The sequence below is a fragment of the Gastrolobium bilobum genome, unplaced genomic scaffold (assembly GCF_033153095.1).
Source record: "Gastrolobium bilobum isolate Gb01-03AN ecotype WA unplaced genomic scaffold, APGP_CSIRO_Gbil_v1 utg41773, whole genome shotgun sequence".
NCBI lineage: Eukaryota > Viridiplantae > Streptophyta > Magnoliopsida > Fabales > Fabaceae > Gastrolobium > Gastrolobium bilobum.
In genome coordinates, this window is record NW_026898543.1 from 45,168 (window position 1) to 63,591 (window position 18,424).

The following is an 18,424-nucleotide window of genomic DNA, read 5'->3' on the forward strand; positions in this document are numbered from 1 at the left end:
TATGTTCTAGAAGGTCCAATAAAGGACAGCACAAACAGGGAGGGAATCTTCTATTAATGACGATCTTATCCGAACAACTAAGCAGCCCATATTCTAGAAGGCCCAAATAAGGCTAACTGCTAAGGGGAAATTAAGGAAATATTCCTTAATTATACTAATCCTACTACGGCAGCAATGGATCAACAATTGGACCCCCAATACTCCTAAGAGGCCAAAAAATCTGCTCCTGCCAGGTAACCCATCTATAAATAAAGGGTTAAACCAATAAGGTACACACACTCTAAACCCTTTCTCTTAGCTTGTCACTGTGCACACACCCCACGCCTTGACTATGTCATTATATTATAGTGCACAGTGATCCGCTTATCTTTAGGGTACCTCTCCTATAGGTACCTGAGGGAGGGCAAACAGATCATATATTAACATACCAATCTCTGATTGGATATATCGATCTATCATATCGTAACAACATCTATAATATAACTTTTGTCTTGAAATTTTTTTAGTGTTTTTATACGATATCCGCGATTCCTATCCATTTTTAATCCAATATACAAATGGATTGGTTCTGTTACGTTAGCTATATGTTGTGTATTATCAACGAGTTCTACAGAAGGTGGTAAAATGATATCTGAAACAAATAGACGCCTCCCGAGTTCCATAGAGCTGACTTTTTAATACAATTTCTTTCAAATTCTTTAAAATATCATGTACTGATTCTTGAATACCCGCTATGGTAGAATATTCATGTGGTATCTTCTCAGATTTTGCACTTGTGATACACGTCCCCTCTATTTCTCTGAGCAAAACTCTTCGCATCGCAATGCCTATTATATCGGCTTGGCCTTTCATAAGTGGAGACAGAATAAAACGTCCATAATAAAGACGCTTACTGTCTACTCTTGATTCAACACACTTCCACTATAGTGTCCGAGTAAATACTCTTACTTTCTCTCGAACCATAGTAATATATTTTCTTATCATCAACCCTTTCAAAAAAAAATTTCTCTTGAATTTGAAATCTCTTCGATGTTTATTTTTAGTTTTACACACCTTTTTTTTGGAGATCTACATCCATTATGTGGCATAGGGGTTACATCTCGTATAAAATTTAAGACTATACCACTTCTACGAATAGCTCTTAATGTCGCATCTCTTCTGAGACCGGGACCTTTTATCATGACTTCTGCTCATTGCATGTCTTGATCCGCTACCATTCTAATAGCATTTCCTGCTGCGATTTGAGCTGCAAATGGCGTTCCCCTCTGTGTACCTTTGAATCCACAAGTACCGGCAGAGGACCAAGAAATCACCTGACCCTGAATATCTGTAACAATCACAGTGGTATTGTTGAAACTAGCTTGAACATGAATAACCCCCTTTGGTATTTTACGAGCATGCTTATGCGAACCAATACGTCCATTTTTACGCGAACCAATTTTTTGTATAGGTTTAGCCATATTTTTTATGATTTCTTATTGAAATTTATACTATTTTTTCTTTAATCTAAATTTATTTTATTTGTGCATCTGGTTTTTAAAAATAAAAGTCCTCTTTTTGTGGAAATATTATCCTTGTCTTTGTTTATGTCTCGGATTTGAACAAGTTACTATAACGTGTCCCCGCCTGCGGATCAATCGACATTTTTCACAAATTTTATGAGCAAAGGCCCTTATTATCATATTTATCATTCCTTTACTTAATCGCAAATCTATTTAATGAAAGAAAATAATGTTTATTTATTACATTTTCCATTTTGAATTTCAAATTGTACCCCCTCCTTAAAAAAAACGAATAGAAGGTTCTCGTATAATTCGTATATCAGAAAAATTACCATATATAACATAAAATTTCTTCGCCGATTCTTTCTAATCGAGTCTCTCGATCTGTCATTATACCCCTAGAAGTAGAAAGAATTACAATCCTCATCCCTCCCAAAATTCTAAGAATTCGTTGATAATTCAAATAGATTCGTAGACTGGGTGTACTGATTCGTTTTAAATTTAAAATAGTTTTATATGACCCTTTCCTATTTCTTCTATATCGTAGAGTTAAAACTAAAAAATATTTGTTGCTTTCCCTATGTTTTCTGACGTTTTCAACAAAACCCTCCCGTAAAAGTATTTTCACAGTGTTTTCGGTAATGTTAGTAAATGGTATTTGAATCGTTCCTTTTTTATTCATGTCAGCATTTCGTACAGAGGTTATTATGTCAGCAATGATATCCTTACCCATGATAAACGAAAATTATGGTTGCCCTTGACTTTCCATATCATCAACATGCTCTTTTCTCTATGTTTTTTCTTATTCCATTTTTTATTGGGTTTTTATGAAATATTAAATAATATTAATATAGATATATCTATCTATCATAGTCTCATTTTTTTATAATACTTCGGGTGCCAGTGAAACTATTTTAGTGAAATTTAACTATTTCAATTCACGGGCGATTGCACAAAAAATTCGTGTTCCTTTAGGATTTCCCTCTTGGTCAATAACAACCGCAACATTATCATCATAGTGTATTATTATACCGTTACTACATTTGAGTTCTTTACAAGTACGTACAATTACAGCTGCGATCACTTCTGATCTTTCTAAGGACGTATTTGGTACTGCTTCCTTTACTACAGCAACAACAATATCACCAAAAGAAGCATATCGTTTATTATTAGCTCCTATAATTCGAAGACACATCAATTCTCGGGCTCCACTATTATCCGTTACATTCAAACGGGTTTGAGGTTGAATCATATTATTTTTGGGTTTGTTCTTTCCAGTTCAAAGGTTGAAGTGACAAAAATGATAGAAACCCGGTACACCGAAGTGAAAAAGAACAAATTTTAATTTTTTTTTTAACCTTGAATAAAATTCATTAAACCAGTAATGAAAAAGAATTGAAGTGAGTAAACATAAACAGAAAAACCAAAATCATGGAGGATGCCAATTTCGCAAACTATGTAGTATACACACCTGGAATGGAATCTAGGTTGGTTCTGCTTATGCTGTATTAAGTGTTAAAAAGATATAAAATTATTAATATAAATCACCTAGTGCCTTAAAGTTTTGGGTTAAAAAGATTTTTTACCATTAATGTTGCATTATGTAGGTTAGGTTCTGTGTTAACAGTATTGAGCTTGGAAAATTTCACACGGCAAAATAATGTATCGATTATGTATAAATTATAATCTATATATATTTATTAGTTGTGGTTATGATGACTGAAGTTACTGTTTAGACATTATAATTACTTCTTCATGAATCGTGATATTTTTTAATTAAAGTGGCATGGACAAACCCCATGCCACTTTAACTGATAGTTTATACAACTCAGATAACTTAAACATAACAGAAATCAAAGTGGCATGGACAAACCTCATGCTCACCCAAATAAGACAACAAGCCCAACAGAAGTCTCAACAACAGCAACATACTAAAAGTAAGCTAAAAACATAACATCAGCAGATATATCCAGCATCCAAACATGACAGCATATAAACAACAATAATCATCAACTGAGCTCCGACCTCCCTCTGCCAGAGGCATCAGCCCCCAAGTTACCTGAACCTGAAATAAGCGTCCCCAAACGTGGGGTGAGATCTCTAAACAAGAAATCTCAGTAAGACAAGGGGTCCTCAAGGATCTTCCACCCCAAGCTCACTTACACGTGCAATATCAGTTCAAAAGCATTTAACAATATAAGTTCCAAAACTCAATGCAGTGCAACAGATATTCATGCATGTGTGCTATAACTATTCTACTGGCCAGAGAAATGCAGGAATACGTCTATTACCTACAGTTAGTACAAGGAACATCGCTTGCACCTCACCCACAGCCTCACCCTCTTATATGTACCACATACTCAGGCTTACCGTATAGGTGGAACACCACATGCATATCATAAAGGCACTCGCATATGACAGCTCAACAGCATTTCAACAAATCAATATATCATGAAAACAACATCATGCATATAACCATACCCCCATGGGACATGGTGAAACCAACAATGACTAAACCGAGGACACGAAAGCTTACCTTGCAAGCTAACAATCTAAGCCAAGAGTCCAACCAATCTCAAAGCCCAAACACAGCAGAATCACAATCTGTTTTGGACCAACAATCATATCAAAATCATACTCAACAAGTATAAGACGCAAGGACAACGTCTTTCCTTTACATTTCATGTCTTAAGGCTTCTCACAAAGCCACAAGCCCTTAATCACTTAGAACTAATCAATACAGAAGCTCAACTTAACCAGTCTAGGGTCCACAAACCCCAAACATCATTCTGTATGAACAGTGCAGCTACTGTTCTTCGAAAACCCAGAATATCTGGATATTTGTCGGGGGCATATCCGGATATCAATATCCGGATATTTCGCGACAGAATGCAGTTCTGAATTTCGCGAGATATCCTTCTAAAGATTGGGTTTTTAACTTATTCCAATGTCCAAGCATGCATTTTTACACTTCTTTAGGTTCATATACTGGGTGGTTACTTGTTTAATTCATTAAACATGCTAAGACATCTCTTTTAATCATTAAAACTCAAGATCAAAGATTGGTAACACTTACCCAAGCTCAAAACAGAGCAACAATGGCTCTTGGAGCTCTCCAAACTGTCTCAAAGGTTCTGACTTAGAAGGTGCACGGAAATGGCACACCATAATGGTTCTCTCTTCACAAAGGTTGCTCCTTGAAGCTTCCACAACCAAGGAAAATGGATCCTAAAACCCAAGCAAGGAACTCAGCCCAAAGAACCTCCCAAAACAGCAACCCCAACTCAGAATGGAGCTCACCACACACTCCTCATGATAGTTCCCACTCACCCAAGGTGTTTAAGTGAAGAAGCAACCAAGAGAATGATCAGTTGGTTGAGTTTTTGGTCAAGAAAAATGGAAGAGAGCAATGGAACAGTAGCAAACTGATCAGCCACCCCAACAAGTCACGTAGGAATGCAAGGTGCCTAGTGTTTTGGGCCAAGTTATGTATTTATAGAGGTTTAAGTCATTAAGCACACAATATTAGCATTAATTGCTACGCTTAGCATTTTAATCCCAAACTTAGGATTCTGAACCTACTCATTTTTCTAAGATTTATCATATTTTTATTTTATTTTTCGCAGCACCTTTCCGGTACGCGCTTTTCCATAGCCAGTATTAGTTCTGGCACCAGTTCTCATTATTTTCACTTGAAACTTGTTTTACAAGTCTTATATATTATTCTAGTGACATATACACACTTTTTATAATTTTTTGGGATACTTCATCGGTACGCAATTATACCGAGTAGCAGAACCGGTATCTGCATTTTTTCGTCCGAAAAGCGACTTTCAACATTCTTAATCACTTTCTATATTTATTTAAGCCTTCTTATAATTATTAAGGTCAATTATGGAATTATTTCCTAATTTCACACATTTAATTAATTATTTTCCTTAATTAACGGTGCAGGTTCTTACATTCACCCCACATTTTTAAGGATTTTGTCCTCAAAATCAGAAACATACCTGTCTCGGAAGTCGGGATACTGCCGGAGAAGCTCGTCCTCTCGCTCCCAAGTTCACTCCTCAGGAGTTCTTCCGGTCCACTGCACTTTGACCATCGGAATGATCTTGCTCCTCAGTTGCTTCTCGCCACGATCGAGAATCTTGAGTGGTCCGACGGGAGTCTTTAGGTTCTCCCGAACCTCCACATCATCCGGTTGCACCACGTGCGAAGGATCCGCTACATACTTGTGAAGCTGAGACACGTGAAACACGTCGTGGATGTTGGCCAAGTTCGGAGGCAAGGCAAGCCGGTGGACAACAGGTCCTACTCTACCAAGTATCTGGTATGGCCCAATGAACCTCGGGCTCAGCTTCCTCACTCCAAGTGCCCGACCAACACCGGTGACAGGTGAAAGTCTCACAAACACGTGCTCATCCTCACTGAACTCCAGTGGACGATGCCGCATGTAAGAACCTGCACCGTTAATTAAGGAAATTAATTAATTATATATGAGAATTAGGAAATAATTCCATAATTGACCCTAATAATTATTATGAGTCTCTAATAATTATAGTAAGTGATTAAGAATGTTGAAAGTCATTTTTCGGAAGAAAAGTGCCGATACCGGTTCCGCTAGTCGGTATAAATGCGTACCGATAAAGTATCCCAGAAAATTATAATAAGTGCATGATAATTCCTAGAATAATATATAGGACTTGTAAAACGAGTTTCAAGTTAAAATAATGAGAACTGGTGCCAGAAACTGATACTGGCTATGAAAAGCGCGTACCGGAAAGGTGCTCCGAAAAATAAAATAAAAATATGATAATTCTTGTAAAATTGAGTAGGTTAAGAATCCAAAGTTTGGGATTAAAATGCTAAGCGTAGCAATTAAAGTTAATACTGTGTGTTTAAGTGTTAAACCACCTATATATACTAAGGGCACTAAACCCTAGGATGATACTCAGCCTTCCTACATGACCCTTGTGCCTCCCATTGCTGACTTGGTGCTTTCTTGACTTGTCTTCACCATTTCTTCATGAGAAACCACCAAATAATCATATTTTCTCTTGTTTCTTCCTTGAGATCACCTTGTGGTTGTGTTGGGTTGGGTGAGAAGTTTGGGTTCTGAGTTGGTGAGCTACTCTTGGGTGTTTCTTGGGCTGTCTTCTCTGGTTGTGGGGTTTAGAGCCTTGTTCTTTGGTTGTGTGGCTTCAAGAAGCAACCTCTCGGGAGAAAGAGCCAAGCCTTGTTTGGTATTTTCGTTTTCTATCCAAGGCAGAACCTTGAGGAGCTGGTTGTGAGCTCCAAGAGCAACCTTTGGTTCATCTTTAAGCCTGGTATGCATACTCAACCTTTGATCATGAGTTATTGGTTAAAAGTGGAACCTTGATGCATGTATTGAGCTAAAGATGATAACCTAACGTTCGGTAATGCTTAACACACTTAGAAATGCCTGTTTAAGCTTCTGTAATCGGTAAAAGTTGGACCTTTGGTTTGGATTTTCGCGAGATGCAGAATCTGGGTTCTGTCGCGAAACATCCGAATATTTTGTTGTGAATATCCGGATATTGATATCCGGATATAGGTATCCGGATATGCGGATCTGAATATCCGGATATGGATATCCGGATATTGGAAGAGAGATATCCGGATATTGATATCCGGATATGCCCCCGACGAATATCCGGATATTTTGGGATTTCGCAGAACAGTAGCTGCACTGTTCATACAGTAGGCTATTGGGTTTGTGAACCCTAGATTGATGAAGTTGAACTTCTGTTTTAATTGAACTAAGTCAGAATCAAGTGGTTAAAGGCTTATGACTTTGCGTGAAGCCTTAAGACATAAATCGTAAGAGGAAAACGTAGTCTTTATGTTTATGCTTATAAGCTATGAGTGTTGATATGCTTACTGGTCCTAATCAGGTTGTGATCTGCTGTGTGTTGGACTTGAGCTGTGTGGACTCTTGGCATTGGATAGTGAGCTTGCAAGGTAAGCTTTTGTGTCTTCGGTTTAGCCATGTTGTGGTTCCACCATATCCCATGGGGGTATGGTTATATGCTTGCTGTGTTACATGCTTTTGATGTTTTGGAAATTCTATTGAGCTGTTATATGCTAGTGCCTTTATGATATGCATGTGGTGTTCCACCTATACGGTAAGCCTGAGTATGTGGTACATACAATATGGTGAGGCTGTGGGTGAGGTGCAAGCGGTGTTCCTTGTACTATCTGTAGGTAATAGACGTATTCCTGCATTTCTCTTGCCAGTAGAGTAGTTTAAACACACATGGCATGAATATCTGTTGCACTGCATTGAGTTTTGGAACTTATATTGAATTACTGCCTTTGGAACTTATATTGCACATGTAAGTGAGCTTGGGGTGGAAGATCCTTGAGGACCCCTTGTCTTACTGAGATTTCTGGTTTAGAGATCTCACCCCATGTTTGGGGAATGCTTATTTCAGGTTCAGGTAATGCGGGGGTTGAGACCTCTAGTGGCAGGAGGCCAGAGCTTAGCTGATAGATGTTACATGTTTATGCTGCTTATGTTGATATGCTGTTATGATTGGATGTTGAATCCTATTTACTGTCTTATGCTTTTAGCTTCAGTTTATGGATTTCTCTGTTGAGACTCTGTTGGTTATGCTGTTGATTTAGTGAGCATGGGGATTGTCCATGCCACATAGACTTGATTATGTCTTGTTTTATGTTGGAGTTGTATTAATGTATCAGGATTATTGTCCGGACTACGTGTTGTAGATCTGTGACATAGATACTCGCTTTATCTATATTATGAGGTATTTCAGTTAGATGTCTTTTTGCAATTTACATACAGGCGATATTTTATGAAATTGATTAAGTAATCAACTTGGCTAAGTATAACAACGTCATAATTGAAAAGAAAAAGATATTCCGCATTTTTAATTAAGTGCAGCTTAATACGATGATATGTTAACAAACCGGGTATACTCGGGGTGTTACACCGCACATCGTAGTAACTCTTCTGGCGATTCTGCGCCTGCTTCAACTTTTCCCTGATCAATTTGATCTGCAGGGTGGTATCTTGGACAAAGTCCAAGCCAAACAGCTCCTTGTCTCCAACCTCAGACCAGCAGGTAGGAGTCCGACACCTCTTACCATACAACGCCTCGTAGGGTGCCATGCCAAGGCTAGCATGGAAACTGTTGTTGTACGAAAATTCAACCAATGGCAGGTACCTATCCCATGTTGAACCCTTCTTTAAAGTGCAAGCCCTCAACATGTCCTCGAATGTCTGGATGGTCCGCTCAGTCTGTCCGTCAGTCTGAGGGTGATAGGTGTTACTCAGTCTCAACTGCGTACCAAAAGCCTCCTGCAGCGCCTCCCAGAACCGAAAACTGTTAAAGAGAAAATTCAATGAAGATATATATATATATATATATATATATATATATATATATATATATGGAGTATGAAAATTTCTTGTAGATACCCATTAATAAATTCTTTGTTTTTTTTGTATTTTTAAAAAAATTTAAATATTAAAATATTGATTAAATGATTTATGTGGATCCAATGTCATTTAAATGATTTTAGACATTTATCGCTGATTGTTCCATCTTTCTTTTTAATTGTGAAGTTTGCTCTGTCCCTCTATATTCATGTTCTTCACAAGTTACGACTAGGGGTGTAAATGGGACATGTTAAGCCTACAGGCTTTGGCTTTAATAGCCTAAGCTTAGGGGTGTTCATCAACCGATCCAAACCGATTCAAACCGCGAAAACCGAACCGAAAAATCGATAACCGAATAAACCAAAAACCGAAAAATCGGAAACCGAAAGCAAACCGCAAATTATAATTGGATTGGATCGGTTTTCGGATGGGTTGATGAAAACCTATCAAATCCAAACCGATCCAATATATTAATTATCCTCTACCTACTTGTCATTTCTCTAATCATAGCCCAAAAATTTCTAAACTCAAGACCCATTAACTCATCAACTAAACCAAAAAAAAAACTTAGTCACGTCTCATCAACTATAGTATTGTTTAGTGATATTTTTGTATTTCAAATTTTTTTTTTACAAAGCCAATATGTACAAAAGATGTTATTTGTACAATAATCATGAAACTAATTTTAGGATATTCAAAAAACCGAAAACCGATCCAATCCAAACCGAAAAAAATTGGATTGGATCGGATCGGATTTGAAAAAAAATCTAAACCGAATGGATGATTATATGATCAAACCGAAGGGATTGGATCGGATGAGTTTTGCTTCCAAAACCGATCCAATCCAGACCGCGAACAGCTAAGCTTATCTAAAATATTTAGAGCCTATACTGACTTATTAGCATATTAAAGACTTGATTTATTGGTTTGGCCTGACCTATTATAAAAAACTAAAAAACCTAATGTGGCCTGTAAGGCCTACCAAGTTGCAAACCAAGGGGGTGTACTGGATTAGGATTTCAGAGGATTTTAATGGATTATTTTAGACAAAAAAATCCATTGGTATTCAATTAAAATTTTAAAGCATTGAAAAAAAGTCATGTGGTATTCAATTAGGATTTTAAAATATTAATTTACACTCCGTCCAAATTCGTTGGTATTCAATCAGGATTTTAAACAAAGGAAAAACAATATTGTGGTATTCAAAAATCTGACAATTTTAATGGATTTTTCATTGGAGTGGATTTCGTGAGACTTTTTAGTGAGAAATATAAATAAGATGTCTCTCTCACAATCTCACCCTAACCCCTAGGATTTCTTGAGATTTCTATACTGCAGTGTCTCACAATCTACTCTAGCATTTTCTCAAAGCCAAGGTATGTTCTTTTTCTGACTCTCATATATTTTCTCAGGTATGGGTATTCCTCCTTCATGACTAATGATACTGTTTGTCGTATGTATTTATCAGGTTTTGGTATTCCTCCTTCATGATTAATGATGTGCTTCATTTTATTTTTTACCAGAGTTGTATAGAGTTGACGATAAACATGTATCTAATCTCTAAAATTGAACTAATAAGCTTACCACATACATTATTTGTCGACCTTCTTCTTTTGTATATTGTTTGGATTATAATAAGCATAAAATCCTAATATTCTTCGTGTTTGGCAATGATACATATTAAAAATCTTAATAATTCGATGGCAAGCTCTATTAAAATCCTAATATTCTTCGTGTTCAATCTTCGTCATGCATCATTGAGAAATGTAACTGAGAGGATATTTGGCATATTTAAATCACGGTTCACAATTTTTAAGTCAGCACCTCCATTTTCATTTAAAACACAAGCAGAGCTTGTGCTAGCATGTGTAGCACTACATAACTTTCTTCGCAAAGAATGTCGTTCAGATAAATTTTCAATTGAATCAGTAGATGCATCTTCATCTTCAGTATCACCAGTTAATGAAGAAGATAATTTTTAACTCATTGGTCAAACCCAAGAGCAGGAATAAGAAGATGCTGATGCGTGGAGGACTAGTATAGCTTTAAATATGTGAAGAGCTTATACTTAGTAATTTTGAATGTTTGTTAAAAATTATATTAAGTTTTACTAATTGAAAAAATTATATTAGGTTTTACTTTTTTATTAATATCATTGCATTTCTTTATTATTATTTTTATTGACTCTTGTAATTTTGAATATTTGTTAAAAATTTATATGATTTTTTAAAATCGTATAAATTCATATTGTCCTTTCAAATCTTATAAATTCTATTAAAATTTATAAGATTTTTTATCTCAAAAAAAAGTCTTTTAAATCATAAAATCATAATTTAATACACCCCCTAAAGTTTATAGGCCCAAACCAAATTGAAATGTAAAAGATAAAAAAAATTATTCACAAAGATGACATGAAATAAATTTTCATTAACATCACATGAAATAATGTTCATAAAGATCACATGAAAATGTTCATAAAAATCACATTAAAATTTCATATATATATATATATATATATACACACACACACATATAATTTGCACTTTTTTTACTAATTGAATTTTATATTATATTTTAAATTTTAAATAAATATTTATTATTTGTTAAAACAACATTAATCCTATTACTTTGAAAATTAATGTTACAAATTATGATCTTAGAATATGCTTTTAAATGAATAATATATATCATAAATATATTATATTATTAAAAAATAAAAGGTATGTGTAATTATGATAAATATTTCGATATGTCAAATTTTTTGGCCCGACTAAAATTAAATTCTGGCTCCATCACTGGTTTGATCGGACATAACAACAAGTAAGGTAAACAAGATAAACAAGAAATATGTTTCTTCTTTCGCTGTCTCTCTCTTACATTGTTACGTTAGAACGAGGAATTGATTTGAGACAGAAAGAGTGTGAAAACTGAAAAGCAAGATTTTCTTTTGAGATGAAAACGGAGGCGGTGGGAACCAATTCAATCTATTTGGTGAGGCTAGATTTATAATTTTATATATCTCAAAGATATGGATTAGTATTATTATATCTCCGTGGAGTGATGGATCAATCAACAAATTAATGACTCTACTAATTTTTCTAAAATATTATACAATACAAATTAACAGAAGATGTACCAACCCTAAAAAAATGACGTGTTTTATTATAAAAATTGAGAGATAGGCACATTTTAACTTGCTTTCTATATTGATAGGCACATTTTATGTATCTAATTGTATTTTATGTATTTACATAGGAATAATTTACCCAACTTATGCTTATATCACCAGGATAAAAAAAATTAAAATATTTTAAATACATTTATGTTTATAATGTATTAATTTAATATATTATTTCTAATTTTATTTAAAAGTAATATATTAAATTAATATATTTAAAATCAAATTAAATCTAATCATGCCAATTATTAAAAAAAACTTTAAAATATATTTTGTTTTTAAAATAAAATAAAATAAAAACATAAATGAAATGATAATTAAAATTCATAAAATTTATATTTAATATATTTTAATTTTATTTGTCCTGATGATATAAGCATAAGTTGTGTCAAAATTTCTATATAAATACATAAAATTCAAAATTCAAAAGTACACAATACGATAAAGTTTTGTTTCAAAATTTGTCCTGATGATATAAGCATAAGTTGTGTCAAAATTTCTATATAAATACATAAAATTCAAAATTCAAAAGTACACAATACGATAAAGTTTTGTTTCAAAATTTAAAAGTAAATAATACAAAATTTTAAAGTACAAATTATTTTAGTTTTAAAATAATCATTGTTTAAAGTTTTGTACAAAAATTAAATAATTCATTAAATACTTTTCGATTTAATGAAAATATAAGTTTATTTGATTATATTACACCTTCACTCTATTAAATCATTTGGAATAAGTAGCAATAAAAAAATAAAGTAGAGTTAAGAAAATAATATATTTTTATTTTTTAAAGTGACAAATAATTTAGAATAAATTATAAATTTTTAAATACAATTAGATACATAAAATGTGCCTATCACAGTAGAAATCAAGTTAAATTCAACACCATATTATTTAAACATGGTCCTATCACTTAATTTGTTTTTAGTTTTTTTTTAAAAAAAAAAAAAAAAACCCAAGCAAGACCTGAATATCAAACTTGTGCAGGTCAACAAATTAGACAGGATTAATTATCAAACTTCAAGACCCGATACGTCAAATACTTTGACGGGATTAATTTAATTTCATTAGTTGCGTTGGTTTGTCTGACGGGAGTGGTTGACATGGACTGGGTGCCGTTAACTTTTCTTACGGAACTGCTTGCACAATTCAAAGTGGATCAGTAGTCCCGTAACAATACATGATGAGACTGATTTCGTCATTCCTTTTGACATGTTTGACTATAGTCCGGTAAAACTTATCAAATGTAATTTTAATTGAAAATCTTCCACAAAAAATTCATACAACGGTGCTTTTGCCTGCTAAATATGCTTCATAAAATGCAGTGCAAGGTTTGCATATTTGCTATTGAAGCCTTCTTGGGGTGATGGGGATTACACAAGCAAAGGGACTCTAATTTTAGAAGTAATAGATGATGAAATTGAAGAAGGTGATAAAGAAAAGTTTGAGAGCAACAACGGGGAAGATCATGAACATGATGACGAAGGGATAGAAGATAAGCATCATATAGTTTGTGCTGTTGAAAGCTTTTATCCTCAGAGAGGTGGCAAAGTTCTTTCTCAAACTTGTACTCTGATGAAAAGGATAAAGAGAGGGATGAAGGAAGATAGAAAACTTGAATTTGCATTTTGAGAATCATGTAGCTTGTGAAACTCATGCATTAGAGAGGGAGCAAAAGATTGAAAGTTTTGCTACTGAGTCACCTATTAGAGCACAATCAAGTATATTTGAAGTGCCAGCATTATTCACAATGGATATGAATGCAGCTATAAAACAAACTTGAGAGAATTTCAAAGCTTGGATACAAACATGACAGGCTTGGAGAATTCTATAGGTTTGGAAGTTGAAGATTTAAAACTGTAGTTGAGTCACTTCCAGGGAGGATTACTATTTAAGAAGCTCATACTTTACCAAATGATGGCAACAATGTTGAATCTTCCTCAGAACCTCGGATAATACAAAAGGAACAGGACATGTTTTTTTAGAATTTCTTAACCATCATCTATTTAACTTGGGTTGTTCACGTTTCATGTTTCTATTTATTGAAGTCACCGAATGAAAACATAATGGGTTAGTACGATTATTTGAGTGATCCTGTCATATATTTTGACCATAAAATCTCACAAGTTTTTGGTCATGCAGCATATCTACCTCAATCTCAAGATCCAGCCTGCTCATATGAATGCACACAAGAAGATGAATATTCAACAAGTGATGATAATGCTGAAGTTCAAAATGCTTTTGATGAATTCATTGCTCAGAATAATCTTTGTGAGTCTCAAGCTTTATCCAATGGAGGTAGCAATGCAGTAGCAGCTATAGAAGAAGCAGATAATAGACAAGGTGTGTTAAGAATTAAAAGAACTTTACACACTCCCTTTGCAATTGTGTTGTTCGTGTTAGTAAAAGTAATAGTGATTAGTGGTGTGACCTGGTGTGACTTTATGTGGTCCACCTATATTGTTCTCTACTGATAATGGAGAACCGTATATGGTCTATTAATGTTGTCCACTTATTGTAGTGGTTAACCTACTTTTGTATTTGGTCTGCAATCATCTGAAATCTTCAGTGCACACTTGAACAGACTCTATGATGGAGGAGTCTATAAAAGGGTGCATCTTCAGCTTCATGAGTCCCTGAGCTCACTCTACTATAGAGCTGCACACCATCTGGGCTGCAGAGAAGAGTTTGGAAGACTCAATAGAAAATTTTCATATCAGTTGCAAAAACTATTCAAAACAAAAGGAAAGCAATGGTGGGAGGTATTTATGATCTATCATATTCTGCATTTGAGTATAAGTTAGAACTTACACTTCGATGTTTCCTAGTAACTAGTTCATCAATTGAAATTAGCATATGTAGATGTAATACGTTTGCATACATTACATGAGATATCATTTTTAATATATTTAAAATATCAACAATTTTAAGAAGTTTTTTCTCCCCAGCCAATAAGCCTCCATTTCATGAACCAGACTGCTCTTGTCAATGCATACAAGAAGATCAATCTTCAACCAATGATGATGATACTGAAGTTCCCAATGCCTTTTGTGTTCATTGCTCAGGACAACATATGAAGGTTTTACATATCATACATTATTTTTTTTCTTTTCATTTTGTTTCATCTCATGAAACTCCAACTTCTGTTCCTTACCTTAATAGGAAATTGATGCTCTTTGAGGATGGAAGTGTTGCAAGTGAGGCAGAATGTGGTGATCCAGTTTTAACAATTAAACGGCTAAAATCATCTTAAAAATCTGAAAGAATCTTTAAGTGTTTTATATCAGGAACTAGAAGAAGAGAGAAGTGCCTCTGCAATAGCTGCTAACCAGACAATGACAATGATTACCAGGCGGCAGGAAGAAAAAGCAGCAATGCAAATGGAAGCATTGCAGTGCCAAAGAATGATGGAAGAGCAATCAGAGTATGATCCGGAAGCTTTGCAGATTTTGAATGATTTAATGATGAAAAGAGAGAAAGAGAAGCAAGAACTTGAAATGGAATTGGAAGAGCACAGGAAAAAGATACTGGACTATGAAGGAAAAGAGAAATTGAGGGTGTTGAGAAGAAAAGATGGAATTGTAAGAAGTAGAGACTCCTCTTCATCTTGCAGCAACATGGATGAGCTAACCATTGATCTTAATTAACTATGAAGCAAAGGATGAAGACAATGGCATCTTCAACCATGAGGAAAGCAGCCACAACAATTTAAGTGCTGATACAGTTTCAAATTTGGAGGAGATGGCAATAGACTGTGCAAAGTATATAAGTGTTGTTGATAATTCATTGGCAGAATTTGAGGAAGATAAGGTGTCCATTCTAGATGAGTTCAAAGCATTGAGGGAAAAACTTATCGCAGTGGTGATATAATGAGCAATTCCTTGATGAATTTAACTTGATTGAGCTTTCATCAAGACCAGGTGACAAAGACTTGATATGCAAAACTCATTTCCTACACTTGAAATGGATAGTATGAAGGTGTCCTTTGAAGAGGAGGTTGATCATGTTTATGAGAGGTTACAAGCTCTTAAAACAGATAGGGAGTTCTAAAGCACTGTAAGGGATCCACACAGAATGGAGACAAAGGAATGGATCTTCTTCAAGAAATCTTGCAACATCTTTGTGCGAGCTCCTCAAAAATTTATCCCCTGCTCCTTTTATCTGTTTTGCATAACTACTAAATTTTAGCCTTTACCTATGCCAACAAATTCTAAAAAGTTTGAAAATTATCTAGTGCCAAGGCACTAGCTAACCCCAATGTGGCTTTGTCACTGAAGAGTGAAGTATAAAAAAGAGCTTTATCCTTCAATGAAGTGATAAGTTAGGCCTTCTAAATGGATCCAATATGACATCTAACACAAAGCACTTTGTTTTAGATTGTCTTAGAGATGAGTTCATCACATTTGGAGTTTCATTTAAGACTTATTATGGCAACCAATTCTCGTGATGTAGAGCTCATATTTTTTTATTTTTTTTTTGTGTGTACATATAGAGCCCATATTTAGTTGGGTTTATGTGTGATTAAAAGAATTTTGTTAATAGGTGAGCCAATGTTATTAAACTGATTATCAATTCGGTTGAGATACTAAGTTGACAAGTCATTGGCTCAATCTATGAATCACTTGTTGAACTTGCTGGTTGAATTACTTAATTGAATTATATAAGAATATATAATAAATGTAATAATAAAAGTATTATGATAAATATATACTTGTGGTATAGTGATTAATGTTAGAAAGATATAAAATTATTAATGTAATATCACCTAATATATTAAGGTTTTGGATTAAAATAGATCTTTACCATTAATGTTGCATTACGTAGGTTAGGTTGTGGGTGTTAACAGTATGAGCTTGGAAAATTTCACACGGCAAAATAATGTATCGATTATGTATAAATTATAATCTGTATATATTTGTTAGTTATGGTTATGATGACTGAAGTTACTGTTTAGACCTCATAATTACTTCTTCATGGATCATGATATTCATTAATTAATTATAATTTTTTCAAAAATATGTTTAGTGATATATTTTTATTTATTTTAAATAATTCATATTTCTATCGTCGATTTATACTCTCAATCAAAAACATATAATTGAAAATATTATATTCAACTGTCAAATTATTATTATTATTATTATTATTGTTATGAGGTGAAAAGTTTTGGGCGACCTTTGGAGGACAGTAGCCTCATTAAACTATGATGAATATGTAAGTATTTTATTTGAAAGTGGTAATTAGTGAAATGATTATAATGTTGATCATCTCAAAATAATTTTTTTTTTGGTGAAGATCTCAAAATTATTTACTTCTTAAGAATAGTGTTGTAACAGAGTGCATGTCAAACAAATGGCATAACATATGCCGGAACAAAATTTTGACGTGCATAATTACACCAGATTGTTTTATTTACTCTAAAATCAACGGCAAATTGAGAAGACTAATTTTGTTAGGATGGAGAAAAAAAGATTATAGCGAATTATGAAGCGGAGAAAGTTATATTTATTATCATTTTAGACTTATTATTCTTATTATCTGATTAGTTACCGTTATATTAATTTGAAATCAACAATAGAAAAATAGAAGAAAAAAATAACTGTTGTTGATTTTGAATTAATCCTTTGATAAATAGAAGAAAAATGCATGTATCTCCAAGAAACTCTCAAAGAAAACTAAAGCGCTCAAAATGTAAAAACTGATTACAACTAAAAACTGAATTCTCTCTTCAACATGAAAATCTGACTTCCACTAAGTTCTGAGTTCCACTCCTTTTTACAAAACAAAGACTACTTAAAAAAAAAAAAATATATATCTTCAAATTGATGTTGTCCCTCATATCAAACAAGCATCCAACGACCTTCAAATTTCCATCTCATCTTCTTCTTTCATCTTTCATTGCCATGTGTCCTTTTCTGTGTATAAAAAGAAAAATAATTTGCAAAAAGTTAAAATTTCTTTTCTTTTACCTCTTTTTATCAACTTGGGCTTACTTCTTTAAATTTGGCCCAAAGTTTACCTGCACTTTAATACAATTCAGCCCATAAAACATACTCCGCGCCGCCAACAAGAGACCTACACAACGAAACAGATCCATACTTTCCTTGCCCGATCCTCACCCCAGTAACATAATCATCTTCAATCTTGTTCTTCCTCCCCATCTGGGTAGCCACGTCAATGCAACCTATCTTCCTCTTTAGGCCTCTTCCCGCGGTCATCAGAGAGACAATGTCCCACAAGGAGGAGCAGTGGCAAAACCCGCCACCCTACTCTTGTATAATTACCACTAAATTAAATAGAAATTAAGACTACCACTCG

At 34.1% G+C, this 18,424-nt stretch overlaps 1 protein-coding gene and 1 pseudogene across 1 annotated transcript; one reads left to right on the forward strand and one right to left on the reverse strand.

Moving 5' to 3' along the window:
* Window positions 1–455: 455 nt before the first annotated feature.
* On the reverse strand, window positions 456–1,833 carry LOC133317308 (DNA-directed RNA polymerase subunit alpha-like; annotated as a pseudogene).
* An 11,376-nt stretch (window positions 1,834–13,209) lies between these two features.
* On the forward strand, window positions 13,210–15,976 carry LOC133317302 (myosin-binding protein 3-like). The gene is made up of 6 exons (XM_061519166.1): window positions 13,210–13,268; window positions 13,432–13,673; window positions 14,249–14,449; window positions 15,055–15,185; window positions 15,394–15,687; window positions 15,767–15,976. Exons 1-6 carry the CDS (start codon window positions 13,210–13,212, stop codon window positions 15,974–15,976), a joined length of 1,137 nt encoding a protein of 378 aa, XP_061375150.1.
* The last annotated feature ends 2,448 nt before the right edge of the window (window positions 15,977–18,424 follow it).

Coding starts and splice junctions, on each gene's coding strand:
- LOC133317302 (XM_061519166.1), top strand. CDS start 13,210: ATGGACTGGGTGCCGTTAACTTTTCTTACGGAACTGCTTGCACAATTC. Junction 14,450..15,054: donor AGAAGCAGATAATAGACAAG/GTGTGTTAAGAA, acceptor TTTTCTCCCCAG/CCAATAAGCCTCCATTTCAT. Junction 15,688..15,766: donor TGAGAAGAAAAGATGGAATT/GTAAGAAGTAGA, acceptor TATGAAGCAAAG/GATGAAGACAATGGCATCTT.